The 16,870-nt window shown below is 47.2% G+C and overlaps 1 protein-coding gene across 1 annotated transcript in view; it reads right to left on the bottom strand.

Moving 5' to 3' along the window:
• SLCO3A1 (solute carrier organic anion transporter family member 3A1) overlaps window positions 1–16,870 on the bottom strand; it is a 140,486-nt gene that overhangs the window by 33,968 nt on the left and 89,648 nt on the right. The window contains exons 3-4 of the mRNA XM_059858578.1: window positions 4,594–4,692; window positions 180–443 (exon numbers count right to left, since the gene is read on the bottom strand). Of these exons, the coding sequence (XP_059714561.1) occupies window positions 180–443; window positions 4,594–4,692 (363 nt within the window). The remainder of the gene's footprint in view (window positions 1–179; window positions 444–4,593; window positions 4,693–16,870) is intronic.

Below are 16,870 nucleotides of genomic sequence, written 5' to 3'. Positions count from 1 at the left end.
TTAAGCTATGCAGCCTAAAAAAAACCAAACCCACAGCCTTCAAATGGAACGAAGCCTCTCTTTCAGACACAGGCAGCGCCAGAGATAATTAAATAGAAGCTAAGGACGGAAACTTGAGTCAACTGATTTCTTGGGTGGCTTTTGCTGGGACAGAGGAGCTGCTGCTGGGCTCGCCTCACCTCGCAGCTGCTGGAAGCAGGTGGTGCTGCTGTCCCCATCCAGCGGGTGCCGCAGGACGCCGTTGCTGGGCTTGTGGCGCTGGCAGTCCCTGTCGGGCAGCATGGCCTGCTCGCTGTCCCTGGCGCGCTCCGGCCGCGGCGGCAGCGCCTGCGGGAAGCCGAACATGGGCAGGGACGAGAAGAAGAGTAAGGCACCGCAGAGCAGGAAGCCTCCCCACCAGGCTCCGATCCACCGAGGGTCGTCCGGGGTTATGTCCAGCTTGCCTGTGAGGGGAGCAAACACCGGTCAGGGGCTTGGCCGTGGGGAGCTGAGAGCAGCTCTGTCCGGTCACACAGAGCCACAGGCAACCTTCCCAGGCATTGTTCTGGGAAAAGTCTGTGAGAAGATCAGAGAAAAGAATGAGAAACAATTCTTACCTCCACTTGCTACACCTGATGTTGTGGACATGTGGAATGTGTTACGGAGATTTGTTTAGGAAAGGGTGTTTTAATTAAATACTAACCCAGATCACAGAAAAGAATGAGAAACAATTCTTACCTCCACTTGCTACACCTGATGTTGTGGACATGTGGAATGTGTTACGGAGATTTGTTTAGGAAAGGGTGTTTTAATTAAATACCAACCCAGATCAGAGAAAAGAATGAGAAACAATTCTTACCTCCACTTGCTACACCTGATGTTGTGGACAGGTGGAATGTGTTACGGAGATTTGGTTACCAAAGGGTGTTTGAATGAAAAGACCAATCAAGATCACAGAAAAGAATGAGAAAAAATTCTTACCTCCACTTGCTACACCTGATACTGTGAACATGTGGAATGGAGATTTGTTTACCAAAGGGTGGTTTCCTAACAGCCAATGGTGATGGTGTTTTAATTAAGACACCAATCAAGACCAGAGAAAAGAATGAGAAACAGTTCTTATCTCCACTTGCTACACCTGATACTGTGAACACGTGGAATGTGTTATGTGCAACCGTTAGGCTGGATGCTACATACACGTGACCAGGATCTAAAAAGAAAAAAGTTTATTCTGCATGTTCTCTAGCTTATATATTCTTTAAGAAGCGTGATCTTAAGTCATTAACTACATTGCAATAACTTATTATATTCACTGGTGCAAAGTAATTAACGTCAATATCATTGGCAAAAGTTTTACAGAAATTTAATAAGGCATGTATACACATCTACTTATGCATGTAGTCTAGCTTACAAAAATTTTCATGTATCTTTTCTAATTTGTTTCTATACTGACGGCCTTGTCTTCCTTTATGCTATGGATACATTCGAAAATCATCAATTGTTATTTCTTCTATTAACTCAGCTTTGATTGAGGGCCAGCTGTCAAGCCTTTCTATAGTTATGGAGATTTGTTTACCAAAGGGTGGTTTCCTAATAGCCAATGGTGAAGGTGTTTTAATTAAACAACCAATCAAGTACACCTATATTGTAACTGTCTATAGAAGAGCAATGGATTTATTAATAAAGATTATTATTGATCAATAATTATTCTGTAATATATGGAGTCTGTGCTAAGTATTACCCAGCCAGGACCTGATATCTGTGATGGGGAGGGGAAGACAATGGTGTGAAGGATCTTGTGGGCTGCACGGTGGTTGTTGGGCCTTTGTTGGATGGCGAGGGTCACAAGGCACGAGGTGGGAGCCCACAGCACACCCCACAGCTGTAGTGTGTGAGCCAGCAGTGCATGGTGTCCTCTGTATCCAAGAGATCCTTAGGACCAGCTCCCACCACCTCTTCTGTCTAAACGGTACACCCAGCTCCTGCAACACCCTGTCATCACAGCCAAAAAAGCACCTTGTGTTTTTGGCTCTGCCAGCTCAAGGAGGCTGCTGTACACCAGTGTCCCCTGGGCTGGCACTGAGGTTTTGGGCAGCTCTGTCCCAGTGTGTCACACTCACCTGGCACCTACTGGCTCAGACCTGCACAGAGAAGGACACTGCACCTCCAACCCTGCTCACCACCCTGTTTTCCCAGGAGCTCTATGCCCCCTCTGCTTTGAATTCTCTTTTCAGCCAAAGAGAGATTGGCAATTGGGCCTTAAGAGCATCTGTGACTGTGGAGGGGGAAACAGTCCTAAATATTGGAAAAGAAACCCACCCACAGCATCAAATGGACTCAGAAAAGTACAGAAACAATCAGAAAAGGAAGAAAAGCAAAATAAAAGGCTAGAGTATCCTGTAGGCCATCACTCAGCAGAGGTAAGGCCCAAGAAAGGTCTGCAGTCAGTGTGAGGAAATACAAATAAACAGCAGGAGAGGAAAAACTGTCTTCCTAACAGCTGCCTTGCTGCCACAGCCACAAGGGTGGCCAGTGCTGGAGCTGATTCCTGGGGGAGACCCAGGTCCACACGGCTGGAATAACAAGCTCCTCTGTTCATGGTGACTCTCTGGTTACTGCCACTCTGAAAAATCTGTCTCAAGTGAGGCAATCAAGTTGTCTCTCAAGCAGAGACAGAAGGAAACTCTTTTCTCCTTAGGGAAAATAACACGTACCTCTCAAATACAGATAAAGTTTGAAAAATAGTGTTGTGGAGGGACTGGATTCTTCTGCTGTCATTTCCTCCTTCCTGAAGTGCATTTTTTTAAGGTTCTTAGGAATAAAGCAGCATGAGGAGTCAGGCAAATCAGAGTTTTCTTCATATTCCCTTCCTAAAATAGCTGCTGGGTGGTGGCAGTGCAGCAGCACGCCCTGGCATCCCACACCTGCCCAAAACAGGGAGCAGGACAAGGCTCAACCCCCTGGAGCTTGTTCTCCTTATGCCACCTCCAGCTCCAAGGCAGAGCCAGCTGCAAAGTGGAGACTCTTTCCCATACAAAAACAAAGAGAGGCCATGTGTGCCTCAGCTTTTGCATGACAGTGACGGACCGTGGCCAAAGCCAGCTGGAGCTGGAGCTGGGAGCACTGCACCCTCCCTGGAAAGTGGCTGAGCCACAGCACTCCCAGGCTTCTCAGCACTAATGTTCTACAGCTCTTCTCTGTGGCTCAGTATTTGTCTGGGGCTTTTTGGGCTGCAAATACTGAGCAATGTCTTATATTAAAAATGGCCAGAAGATACCAAATTAACTTTTCAGCTAGATCAGCATCTTGTCTCTGATGGCAACCAACTGCTGCTGCCCAGAAAGCCTGCAAGAATAAAGTCAGCATATATTATTCTTGTGGCCTGGGGGCTTTCTAAGCTAGATTTGGTGTCATGTTCATTTTTTTTTTTCATATATATACACTTGTCCAATTGCTTTAAAATCCATTTGGAGATTTTTAGCACCTTATGGTGAGGAGTTCCACAGCTTCACCTACTGGGAGATAAAATATTTTCTTCTGTACATTCATATTTTAGTGTAAACTATACTAAATGGTAAAATATCTAACAGGTTTCAAACAGCTCCTCTGCCAAACGAGGCTTTGGTAAAGCCAAGGAATGAAAAAGGGCCATGTGGTGTCTGACCAAACTGCAGCCAAATGCCTCAGCCATTCCAAAAGATACTTCTTTCTCAGTTGATATTATTTACATTTCTTAGCTGCCATGTGCATGTGAGATCAAAAAAAGGCAGCAACAATTTTGCAGATTTGCACAATTCTGAGTCCTGTAAGGTTCAACTCCATCCAAATGCATTCTGTGACAACACATTTAAGGGACAAAACCCCCTCATAAGGGTCTGTGGGATCCCATGGAGCTGAGAACTGTGGAAAAAGCACCTGAACAACTGAGGGAAAGGAATGAAGCATCAGGTTTGCCGTGGGTAGCAGAGGGCAGGGGAGCAGCAGAAAAAAGCCTGTTACATGTTGCCCTCTCATGGCGAAGAACACACAGTGCAGGCACCAAAAAAAGCAGAATTTGGTCAAATCGAACAAAAGGACAATTTGCAAACAATCTGCTTTAAGCCGAGTGAAGTCAAGGTGAGCAATAATTATTTAATGCTTTGGAGAAAAGCAATAACGCTGTGGGACTGATGCTGCCCATGCATCCCCTCCAGGGTCATGGGCAGAAGTGCTGGGCATGGATCTTCTGGTGTGCCTCCATCAGAACCTGGCTGGCTCCCCACACCCTGGGGGGGGGGCAGCTCTCCAGATTTTACTGTGCTCTGGACACAGCTCCCCTGGCATGACAATGCCACAGTGCCATTTCAAGGTGTCCTTTAAGAGCTGGGATGAAACTCATCTCACAGAAAAAAACACAGAAAGGAACAAAATTGAACAATTAAAAATCTGTTATTTATCAGAACAGAGCTGAAACCTTTTGAATTCCAGTCTTAAATCCTTTCTAAATGTGACACTCATACATGCAAGAGGCACTGAAGATGGATTCACAGTTCCCTGCTTGTGAGCATCAACATTTTTGTCCTGATGATAAAACTTTAGCGTATTTGATTTGAAACCAAACCCAGTTCTCCTTACTTGTGTCAATGAAGACAGCATCCACATAGATTTTGGTACAGAAGGAGCCCAAGATAAATCCACAGGCTGGCCCAAATACCAGCATGGTAAACAGGATCCCTACAAGGAGAGAGAAAAGAGAAAATTAGCACCAGGCTCTGGTTATTCACTGTAAGTTGTTCTGCTTGTCTGCTGTAAGATGGTATTACCTTAGTGATGCCAAACAGACAGGAACAGTCTCTGTGCTGAATGCTCCAAGCAAAAGAGCACCTTAAATGTGTTTTGCTTTTCCATATCTCCCCAGGAAAATGAACAGATGGAGGTGTGATAATGCTGAAGGATTTCTATTGAGCTGAGGAGACAGTGTGGACATATGCTGTGTTTTGGTCGGCTGGCTGCTCTCAGAGATGTCTTACTCAACAGCACAAGGTAAAGCAGCCCTGCCTTCTCCTCATGGGCAGCTCTGTCTTTGCCACCTCCAGCTAAAATCCTGGTAGACAGAATTTTCAGACATTAGGGACAGCAAATCTGTGAAACTAGTGCTGTCACAGACTGCTGGATAAAGTCCCTTTGCAGAAGTAGGAGCACTTTTCCACATCTGTGAAGCCCTTCTCCCCATCAGACAGCCACAACAAATATTCATGCTGTGTGGATCTTCCAGCCCTTCACAACTGCTTGTTCCTTCTAAAAAACCTGCATGAAATTGCCAGTGTAACGCCAGGAGGAGAGCTATTATGAGTAAATTGCTTATTTGTTTCAATACAGTATTTAGAAGCATTTATTTTCACTCCCATTTTGGCCCTGAAACAGGAATGCTACAGGCACAGAGCCAGCTCTCAATTATCCAGGGCAGAAAGGCAGGGGGACACAAGGATAATCCAGACAAAGAAGCAGCAAAGATAACACAAAACATTTGTAAATTAGACAATAAGAACATATTAGGTACTTTCACATTTGGGATAACAACAACATTTGGGAAAAGCAACAAAAAAGTCCCCCAAGGACCCTTGTAAATGGTTTTCTGAAGGGAGCAGGGACAGACTGAGCAGTGTGGAGCAGAGCGAGAGCCTGCTGGCTCCCTCTGAGGGAAGGCATTGCTGATGGACCCTGTGCCTGGTGAGGGGGGCACCTCAGCAGGGACGTGCCAGCACCAGTCCTGAGGTCACTGCACTTCAGAGATGGCCCACAAAGGAGTTTATTTGCATCTGGGTGCTTTGCTCACCTTCCTAATCTCTCTGGGGGTGCTGCCTGGCATCTCAGTGCATTAATAATGCACTTCATCACAGCTATCTCAGCCCTCAAGTTCCTTATCTGGAACTTTTTAATTCCCAAGCTCCTTCTCTGTGCATTTCTCAGGAGCTGGAGAAATAATCAGAGCTGCAAAAAAAAATCCCAGAGACCCCCATCCCCAGGCAAGGCAAACCACACCTGGCAACAACAGCTTAGCCAAGCAGAATAAACTGGTATGGTCAGAGGCAACTTCACCTTCATTTTTAAAATGCAGGGTGCAAACTAATTCCTCCAGGCTGCTGGCACTGGGACCTGGCTGGATTCATAACCAGGGACAAAGCAGAGGTGCCCCCAGCCAGCTGCTCACACAGAAAGCCAGGGCATTAAAGCCTTCAAGGCTCTCACCTAGAGCAGCACGAGGGACAAAGGAAGGGGGTGGGAGGAGAAGTCCAGGCTGTGTGAGCTGCAGTGAGGGGTCACTGCTGCCAGGGCAGCAGCAGGAGCTGCCAGCCCCTGCCCAGTCTCTGCCAAGCTCAAAGCTGCAGGAATGGCCACTCAAGTCTGTGCTGCCAGCTCAAATTAATCCCCAGGGTCTCTGCCCATGCTGTCCCATGTCACAGGAGGAGCAGCCACCTCCCCTCCTGCAGTCACCTTGTCCTGGGGTGCTGGGCTTGTGCTCCATGCTCCAGCAGTGCACTGGGAATTTGTGCTCCTCGAGCCACAGAGCTGCTCAGCAAGTCTGTGCCTTGCTCCTGTAAAGTCTCACAGGGGAGATCCCTGCTCAGCTGCAGAAGCATTCCATGGGATGTGAAAGGAGGGAAGAGACAGGCTGGGAGAGAGCAGAAAAAAAGAGATTTCTTTTCCCAGCACTCCTCAGCCCCATCTCCCCTCCTTCCCAGCCCCAAGCCAGCCCCAGGATTTTATAAAATGCCCATGTCACATTTTTTGTGGTCACTAGATGGCATCAGTGCTTGTCATTCAGCCCGAAGTGCCACCTGGGTGACAGCGCTGCTCAGCCTTGCTCCCGGGACACGATGGTGTTCCTGGGCTCCTGCAGCCCCATGGAGGGTGGCACTGGCACAGGGCACTGTCAGCACCCACACACCTGCCAGACACACACTCAGGCTGTGCCCCTTCCCTGTCTGCATGCTGAAAATCACAGCTTTCAGGACAAACTGCTCTAGAACTTCAGTTTTCAGGCACAGAGTTAGCATGGAGCAGAGATTTCATGGCTGTGATGAATGAGACAGCATTCATGTACCTCTGAAAACTGAACATTAATTACTAATTTCTGTGTAAATATGGTCAAGCACATAAGGACATGCTGGGCCCCATATCAGCTGGAGCAATGACAAATGGAGAATAAACTGGTATGGTTCTCCTTAATTCTCCTTTATTCTTCAGGCAGAAGGACAAGGTTCAGCCAGTTCTACCTTCTAGGCAACACCTCTGGATGCACCAGTGCTGGGTTGAGGAGGGATGGAAGCTTGTCCTGTGATGATCTCCAAACCACAGAGCTGTCTGACCATGTGTGTACAGGGAAAACCACAGAACTGGTGTTTGCTTCATGGAGCAAAGCCCAAGGCAAAGAGCACGGGAAAAGATCCTTCACCAAAAGCAAAAAGGAAATACTTTCCCCTTTTCCAAAAGCAGGGACCTGTGGCTGGTGATCCAGCAGCAGCAGGGAGATGCTTGCAGAGAGAATTATCTCACAAAAAGGCAAACATTGAGTAAGCTGCAGCCAGGGCAGGCACAGGTGACAGATGAACACTGCCCCTCCTCACACTACTGCATCTCAAAACCACTCTGTCAGAAGCCAGCCCTGTCCTCAGTTATTAAAATACCTCATTTCATATCCTGGTGGCTGCAGGAAGGCACAGTTTGCTCTGCCATGTCCTCACTAGAGGGCAATGTGGGATAGAGCATCCACTGAAACACCTATCTAACATCTTAGCTATTAAATTATTATTCACCTCTAGGCCAGCTTTAAAAAACCATGTTAATTGTGTTTGCTCTTTTTCTGTAGTTTGTTCTAAAATCAAGAAGAAAACAACTGGTTTACCCCATGGCCTTTCTTATCTTTTTTCTGAGACTCCAACAAAATCCTAGGGTTGCAATAATAGTATTTTACACTTTAATTCACAAATCAAGCAGATTGTGGAAAAACCCAAGGCATGGACTGTCACAATGGATAGTGCAGGGTCTGCACAGAGCAGGGCCACGCTCAAGGATCAGTGGAGCATGCTGCTGACAAAAACCAGGCTAGACCTGTGGTTGAACATCTATGCAGAATTGAGGGCACAAGGGGAAATTAGGCAAGTTTGAATTAGCTAAAGACATCCTTCCTCTTTTGAGAAATCCTGCACAAGTGCCACCACCCCTGCTATCAGGAGAGCATTTCCACATCACCCACCTCGCCATGCAACCACAAAGCTGCTGCTCAGTAGAGAAGGAGGTCTTGCAAAAGCCCTTTTCCCAGTGCTGGGGCTGCTGCTAAGAATTAAAATGTGCTAAATTTGTGGCTAGCTTTAACACCATTTGCTTGGTCTTTTCCCATGTTTCCCTCTAACTGTTAGATCAGTCTGATTTGATGGAGCCAGAGGACACTGACACCAGGAGCAAACAGTTCAAAGGTCCTATCCTGGCTCCACCAGGCTCCTGGGAAACTCCCACTGATGTCAATAAAACCAGTGATCAGTACAGGTACTGAAATTTGATGGTATTTTAATTTTTAATCTCTGAGTTATTTTTTTAAATTCTTACTAAATTATGGCACTTCTTAGAAATCCTTCAGATGAGAGAATTAAAAAAAAAAGGCAACTCTGTGTTGGGAAAATTCAAACAATTTGTTTGGTAACTCTCAAACACTTCCTTCCACTTTGTGTCCTTTTAGAGCACAATTAGATTTTAGCTTGAAAACAGCTAATAATTTTCAGTTTACCTGCTCTACTCCTTTCATCAGTCTTCCTGCCTCCCAAAAAGGCAGGAAAAAAAAAAAAAGCAGCAAAGCAGACTACACTGAGAAATCAGAAATGTTTTCCTCCTCATTTTTTCAAAAGGAGCAATTTGCCAAATCCTACTTTGTCCTGTCAAATAACATTTTCCCAGAGCTGAGGAAAGGACTGGGACGGAGCCCAGTATTAGATCTGACATTTTGTGATGAGGCTTTATCACCAGTAAGGCCCAAGACTGACAATGCAGTTTTCCATTAGAGCCAAGGGAAGGAGCAGCAGCAGGTCCCACATCTGTGGAGGGACAGAGATGCCCTGAGTGCACACAAACCAAACTGCAAGGACAGGGAGAAAGGCTGTCAGTATTTCAGTCATAAAGAGCTGTCCCTTGGTGTTTCAAGCTGCTTTCCAGTAGCAACAGGATCCTGAAACACGAGCAAACCTGTGCTGCTCACAGGGTGAAACACGTGAAGCATGGACTCAATCCCTGTAATGAATTAACTGGGGACAGGAACTCCCAGGAGAAGCCCTCCTGGCTGGAAATAAGGCCTGGAGGGGACACTGCAAGGCTTGCCAGCCTCACCAAGGTGCAGCCAGAGGCACCTCAGGTACAGTTCAGTGAGCAATAAGAGCGGGTTCAGCACAGTCAGGGACTGAGGAAAATGAACACGTGGGCAGCTAAAGAACACCAAGTCATTTCACTTCAAAGCCTCGGCCTCACCAGGGGCTGAAGACATGAGGAGATTTATTCTGGAGAGCTGCCAACATACTCCAGGCAAAGGTGAGCTGGGTAGGTGAGACAGGAGGAGGAAAAGCAGCATCTCCCACAGCAGGGCTGGCTATCAGAGCAGGAACCATCAGCAGTGACTCACACAGCACTTCCCAAGCATGGGCAAACCCCTGGTGTAGCAGAGGATACTGCTTTATTTAGCTGTGGAGTTGTCACTGCTATCTGCTGGGTCCCCTGGAGCCAGGTTGCTCCTGCCTTGGCACTTCCATGAAATTAAAGATGATCCACTGTGCTCCTAAGGAGCAGCACACCTTCAGCAAAGCACCTTCAGAAACACCTCCTCCCCCTTGCACCACCCCAAGGGACAGCTTTGGTGGGCAGAAAGCTCATCAGTTGGAAGGTGTGGGAAATTGCTGCAAAACATTGTCCTTGCACCAAATAACCACATCCCTGAGGAGGAAGGGTCAAGGAGCTAAATGTGATCTCTGGGTGGTTCAGTGACCATCACAAACCAGAGGTTTTGGGGTGTGTGGGGTAGGGCACAGCACAGACCCCACCTGCCATGGTCCTGGGAGTGCTCTGTGGTCGTGGGACAGCATCTGGCCAGGAACGTCACCCTCAGCCCCTGCCTGTGCAGGAGCAGGCTCTTTCTAAAAGCACAAAGGGAACTGGCTTGGCAAAGCACGAGATAATCTCAAAACCCTGCTTGTCCCACATTTCCTGCTGTGTGGAGGGCTGGGCAGGCCAGTGTAAAGGGATTACTGGAATATTGTAATTCAGGGGCTCTGTGACCTGCCTTTAAAGAGACACCAGCCCAGCACAGCCTGTGGGAACCAGAGGCATCCTGGTACAGACTGGGGATGCTGCATCCTCCTGCACACCAGGGAGTGGCTCTCAAAGGGATAAAGGGATAAAGGTTCCACGCTCACACCCGGTGGGCAAAGCTCCTCACTGCAGTGGGTTTTCTCTGACTTCCATCAGTTGATGTAACCTCAAAAACACACAGTGAGGGTAGAAGGAGGCAGTTTTCTACCCAGAGGGCTTCTTTGTGCAGCAAAACCTGCTGGAGTCACCCAGCTCTGCCCATGCTCTCCAGGAGACAGCGTGTCTAAGAGCTGCCCGTGCCCACAGGAGCAGAGGGATGCCTGCATCCCTGCTCAGCCCTTGGTCTCTCATTCCCAGCTTTGCTCATTTACCATGGAAAGACACAATTTTCCCTGCCACTCAGCCCCTTGTCCACACAGCCAGCTGCCCTGCTCCTGCTCACTACACCAGCTGAAGGAAAGGTGAAGAAGTGGTGCTGGCCCCATGGCGTGTTTTGATTTGTTCTGCCTCCTCAGTGCACCCACCGAAGCAAAAGGAATGTTCAAACAGGCTGGACAGATGTTTCCAAGTGCCTGCAGCTGTTGATTAATGAGGAACAACTTTGGGACAATCCACTTTAATGTTTAGACTTTGTTCTGATGGGGATCAAAGCAGCTCCAGCCCTGTATTGGCATGAGGTGGGGAGGAGTGAAGAGGTTGGGGGTTCATCCCATCTGTACAGTAGCACACACATTATTTATTAGTTCTGCCCTCAGGAGCTCAACACCAGCAGACCCTTCAGACACCTATTTAGGGTTGCTCAGGTGATCCAAAGACAGGCACAGATGTCTTGGCAGTCCCAAGGCAGTGAGAGGCTGAAACCCCTGTTCAGCCATGCCCTTCCCATGGACCACTCACTGCATCTCGTTACCTTCCTACCTTTTAACAACAGAAGCCAGTCCCTCCTTGTGATGTATTGCAAGATGCACAAATACTATGCAGTGCTTTAGTAATCAGGAACACCAAATGTGTTAGAACAAACTGAGTTTTAGTTCTGAGCTCTTCTCATTGATTCCACTGTTACAGCTCACTGCCTGCCTCTGTGTGTGCAACACAACCCTTGGAGAAAGATCTGACAGCGCTGTCCCAAGACATCCTACCTCTCACTGACAGACTTGCAGCTGCTTTTGGGCAGCAGAGCAGCTCCAGAAAGCCTGCAAAGCAAAAGCATGGGATTGAATCTGACTTCTCCCACTTTCATGCAACCACTTGCGATGGGAAAGCCATATGGGGGTTTAGTTCTTTCAGCCAGTGAAAGATATTATTATAGAGTTTGAAATCAGGCAGCCCTTGGACACCTCCCATCCTCCCCTCTTCTCTATTGAGCCTTTTATCAATATACCAAATCAGTTTCAGTAGCCTGTAAAATTTGCTCTTGCCTAATGAATATTTGGGTTTTTAAAGCAAGCTACTCACCACTGTATGCAAATGCTGCAGATTGACTTATTTACCCCTGAGTTTAATAAGACTTAATAACTGTAGCTAAAGGTGGTCGGGGAGTTTCATTTACTTGCTTACAAGAGGCAATAAAAACATGCACCTATGCTACAGATGTAAGAAACTTCTAATATGATTCTTCCAAGGCTGGAGAGAGCCCATGGCAGTGGCCTTCCCCCTGCCTGCTGGAAAAGACTATTTCACTACTCCAGTAAAGTTTTTGTTCTAGCCTGTATTTAACATTCAGATGTTAATCCCTAAAGGGGTTGCTTGGACTTGAAAGTGTCTTACGTGGAGGCTTCTTCCCAGACTATCAGGGTCCCTTTAAATATTTATTTCCATCAGAATTCGGGATTTCCCTGAAGAAATGTCTGCTGACTTAGAGATGAAATCTATTTTCTATAAGCAGGCATTTTGCCTGGTGAACCACCCTGCATTTTCAATTATTACCAAGCCTTAGGTTTGTTTTATCAGCAAATCCCTGTCCTCAGCACTATCAAGGCTACATGTGAAAGGATCAATGTTATATCAACAACTGACAGTCCCAGGGGATCCTGATGCACACACAGAATGTTTGTGGAGTGGCACAGGAGGGGATTTTTGCTTTAGGAGCACAAGCTCAGCATCCAGACGCAAATTTTCCATAATGACTAGGTGCACTTGCAGCAGCTCAAAACACATTCATTAACTGGTTTGTGCCCTCGTTCTGATGAGCAAAGAAATAAGGAAAACCCAAGCCAAACAAAACCAATAACCCCCCCCAAAAACAAAACAAAACAAAACAAAAAACACCCCAAATTTAACCCCAAATCAACCAAAAACCCAACCCAGAATCGGGTTCTATGCATATTGGATTTTAGGCTCCTCCTTTATCCAGCTGCTGAAACAGGATCACCAAAAAGATGGCTGAGAAATAAATCACACCATGGGAAAAGCTCCACAACCCTCAAAACCGTGTTTGCAAGCAGAACAAAAATTAAAGCAGCTGATTTGTGAGCTCTGCAAGGTAAGCTATGGGGATGTGCTCACTACAGAAGTCTTGGGATTTATTTGGTCACACCAGTTAGCACTGGGAACAAACTGTTCCCACTCCAGTTTTCCTCCCTACCATCTCAGTCCCCTCCCAGGCAGTGAGGGACCTCTTGCTGCATTTCTCTCCTCACTGATGTGAAGCTGTGGAAGAAATTTGCTTATGCTAATCAATCCCTGGCACCAGCCACACGAGAGCTAATCCACTGGCAATCTCCATCAGTCTCTGCATATTTAACCAAAGCAGGGAACACTCACAGAGGATTATGAACGCAGTGGCATTGTTGTAGCAGTGTTTTCCTACTTGAGCTGCAATCACTCTGCTGCCCTGTCTCTTAATATTTACACACACTCTACGCACAAACAGCCTGCAGAATCACATCTGGGCATGCAAGCAAGGTGTGTGCCTACACAAACACACACACCACACAGTGATTTAATATATCTCCCTGCACCTAGTGCTGTCTCCACCCTCCTCCAAAATGCTCATCTTCATGCTGGCCATTTCCATAAACCAGCATCTCTTAAGATAGGCATATTGCTTAATCCTCACAAAGATTTGTCTCCTTCTGCAAAGGTTTTACAGGTAGCTGGACATGCATTGCAAGAGATTACAGACTCAGGCTGAGTTAGAAGTCCAGAAAAAGAAGCTCAATAGTCAATTTTTCTGCCACTTTCTGCAGAAAGGAAACAAAGAAACAAAGTATGAACCCATGTCCTGTCCACTCAGGTGCGTCACAAAAAGCCGATGCTGAGCGATCTCTGAAAAATAAGGACAAGCACTTGTTCCACCTACCCTGCTGGCTCCCATTCCTGTCCCTGAAACTTGCTTGTTATCACTTCAGAAGGAGTCAGCTCAGTTTAAGAAGTGGGTACAAGCACGTTCCTAACTATAGCGTGCAAATCCAGGGCAGGCTATTTCCACCCTGACGCACGAGCCCACGAGCCACGGATTCCACACCTCCAACACAGGGTGCAAACACACCAGCCGTAGCCGTGGGCTCCAACCAGCAATTTCCACCTTGTAAGCAATTTTTCCCTTGTGCTAATTACCTTGGGAGGCAGCCACCAAAGAGGCTTTGGAAGAAAAGAAGGCTCATGCTCCGAAGCCAAGTAGGGTTTTTTTGAAGGGCTGAAGCCGCACGCCTTCGAGCCGCGCTCGTCTCCCCCCAGCCCTTAAACACAAACACCTGTTTCAGCAAACCCACCATGCCTCTGCAGCTACAGATGGGCAGATTTCCTTGTGCTGTTACCCAGGAACTGCGCCAACTGTAGGTTTGTATGGAATTATACTTCCAGGGCACTTTTCTCTCTCACTACAGGATTGCAACTCTGCTCTGAGTTTGCTGGCTGGTGTCCCCTTTAATACTGGGTGGTTTTGATCCTACAGAAGAGTGTAGGGATACATTAAAGATCTGCACAAAATTCTTCCCAGCCCTCTCCCACCACCTTGCTCAGACGAGCTGTCCACCCCACCTGTGAGCACAGCCTGTTTTTGCTCAATAGAGAGACCCTTTTGAGGCTCTTGCACATTTTAACCTACATCACTTGAATTCTGTGTAAGTCAAGCACGTCCTTATACTCTAAAATACGCTGGAAAAAAAGCCCCCAACAGCTCATGCAACTGAGAGTACAATGAGCTATTCCCACATGGTTCTCACAGTAAAATGTGAATTTTGGCATTTGGAGTTTGCCGCAACATCACCTTCCCTTTTTTATTTATTTCTTTTCAGCTGTGTACTGAGTTCAAAACAGACACAACATGTTCCTTTGAGGAAAGAGCTGCCAGAACTCCCTCACTCTCTAACCTCAGTCTTAGGGGTATCCCTTCCCATCCCACATGCCTTAAAAGAGAACACGTTCAATTTCTAACTGAGATTTTATGTCAATACAGGCAGCTTGCTGCTTTTCTAAGCAGTGATTAGTCAGGAAGAAAAGTTCAGCTCTTTTCTCCCTACCGGACCTCTGACACGTCTGCCTCATCATTTGAAAAACTCTTCCCTGCAAAATTCCCCTCTGCTCCTTCCTGCTTCTCACCTGACTGCAGCAGAGGGCCACTGCTACATTTCCAGTTTTTTTCATGCCTCTAAAAGCATTTGCCATTTCTTTATTGAGCTGACAGCACCTGGGATTTCAAGACCTTTCCTCTTAGCATCATCCAGAGCAAGGATTTTCCAGGGCTGGATGACACTGACTCATCCAGTCAGGTCAGGTATGGTGCTGGATACCCCAACAGCCCACAGCTCCCCAAATTCTGCTCCCCTCCCAGCTGATCAAGCTGTTACACACACACTCATGATTAATCCTCCATCCCAAACACAGCACCTGCTGCAGAATGTGACGCTCTGAACAATGGGTGAAAAGTTCATACTCCTGCTGTTCAGGCATTTCCGTGCCAAGGAAACCCTCCCACTGCCCCACATCACCCCTGCTCCAGTGCTTCCAGCTCAGCTGATGGCTCCCTGGGAACATAAGCAATTCTACTTTATTTTTCTCCTTTTGTTTTGTGTTTTCTCAAAAGGTCTTGGAGGAAAACCTCAGAACAATTAAAGACGCACTATATGGTTTGCTCATCTGTGAAGGAAAGCAGGAAGAAAAGAGCATCCAAAAAGCAACAATTCCCTCAGAACTGCCAGGGCAGCTCCTGCCCTCCCAAAAGCCATCAGCAAAACTCTCGCTTTTAGCAAGAGCAGTTTTCACACATTTTGAGATGTCTGCTCAAATCTCCTTTGCTTGGCTGCTGTGCAGGTACAGACTGCTGCATGGTGGAGGATGACTCACAGGCAGCTGGCACTGGGTAAGCCCATCCTTAATTTCTGAGGCAAGGAGAGGCCTGGGAATCACCAGTGACGTCAGGCAAGCTGCTGGGAAGCCAGTGCTGATAACAGTTATCTGTACCCACCATTTAAGAAAGTGCCGTGCTTTCCTCTGCACAATAGATTAAATCTACTCTGGCAATGGCTGAGCTGTCAGGAAGGAAAGGAAATTGAAAACAAAACTTGTGTTGTTCTGCTTCCTCATATTGCAAACGCCATCAGAAAAAAGCATTTGCTCTTGACAATAGTCATTCTGTGCCCTGACCCAAATCTCACTGAGGTTTAGGGGAACTCTTGCACTGATCTTAAAAGGCTTTGGATCAAATCCACCGTTTGCTTCTTAGAGCAGATAAATATTTGTTCTTACAGACATTTAGGGTGCTGCCCTGGGACCAGCCAGACTTGCTGGACACAGGTATCTCACACCTCCTTGCCACCCATCTCCTCCCTTTGAGGTACCCCGCTGCAGAGGCTGCCCAGCCCTTGGCCATGCACAGGTTGCAGCTCCAGCTGCTTCCTTTGGACAGTGGCAGGAGTAGACCAAGGTGTCCCAAAGCACCTGTGGGGGCCACTGTAAGGTTGTGGGTCTACCTGTGCTTTGTTTCATGGCAATGCTACTTCTCAACAAGCTCTATGTAAACTTCTCAGCGAGAAAAATTTCCAAAGTCTAAATACATATTGTTTATGGGTGGGACAAAAAACCTTCCACAAAACCTTCCAGGCTGGCAAAGGGGGTGATCCAGTCTGACCACCCCCTCCAAATATCCCCCCCAATTACCCCATGTGGGGAAGTCTGAGGGATGCCAGATGCCAGTCTGTCCTGGGGGATGGGGAGACTGGCTGGATGCAGGATAATCCCCCAGTCTAAGATTACTTCCAACGTAATTGCGCAGCAGTCGCTTGCACGATCAGCACAAACCCTGCAGGCTGGATGCAGAGTTCTGTGCTCCTGAGAGAGTGTTATTCAGCATTTCATCCCTGGGGCACAGCCCTCTCTCCTCTTGCCAAAACTACAGGCCACATGGGTGGTTTCCTGAGGTTTCTTACAAAGTCTGTGGGGAGCTGCCAGCCTCTTCAGTGCTGCTTTCACAAGAATATTTTCTTTTGTGCCAAGGAGGACCCTGTCCCTGAAGAGTCTCTTTCTGCCCAGGGGAGAGAACAGCTGCTGCTATCATTATGGGCTTGTCTCCCTCAATTAAACATCCAGAGCCACAGCTGAAAGATGAAATAAAGTCTTTTTC

This window comes from Haemorhous mexicanus, chromosome 13 (assembly GCF_027477595.1).
Source record: "Haemorhous mexicanus isolate bHaeMex1 chromosome 13, bHaeMex1.pri, whole genome shotgun sequence".
Lineage (NCBI taxonomy): Eukaryota > Metazoa > Chordata > Aves > Passeriformes > Fringillidae > Haemorhous > Haemorhous mexicanus.
This window is presented reverse-complemented; position numbering and strand designations above follow the sequence as displayed.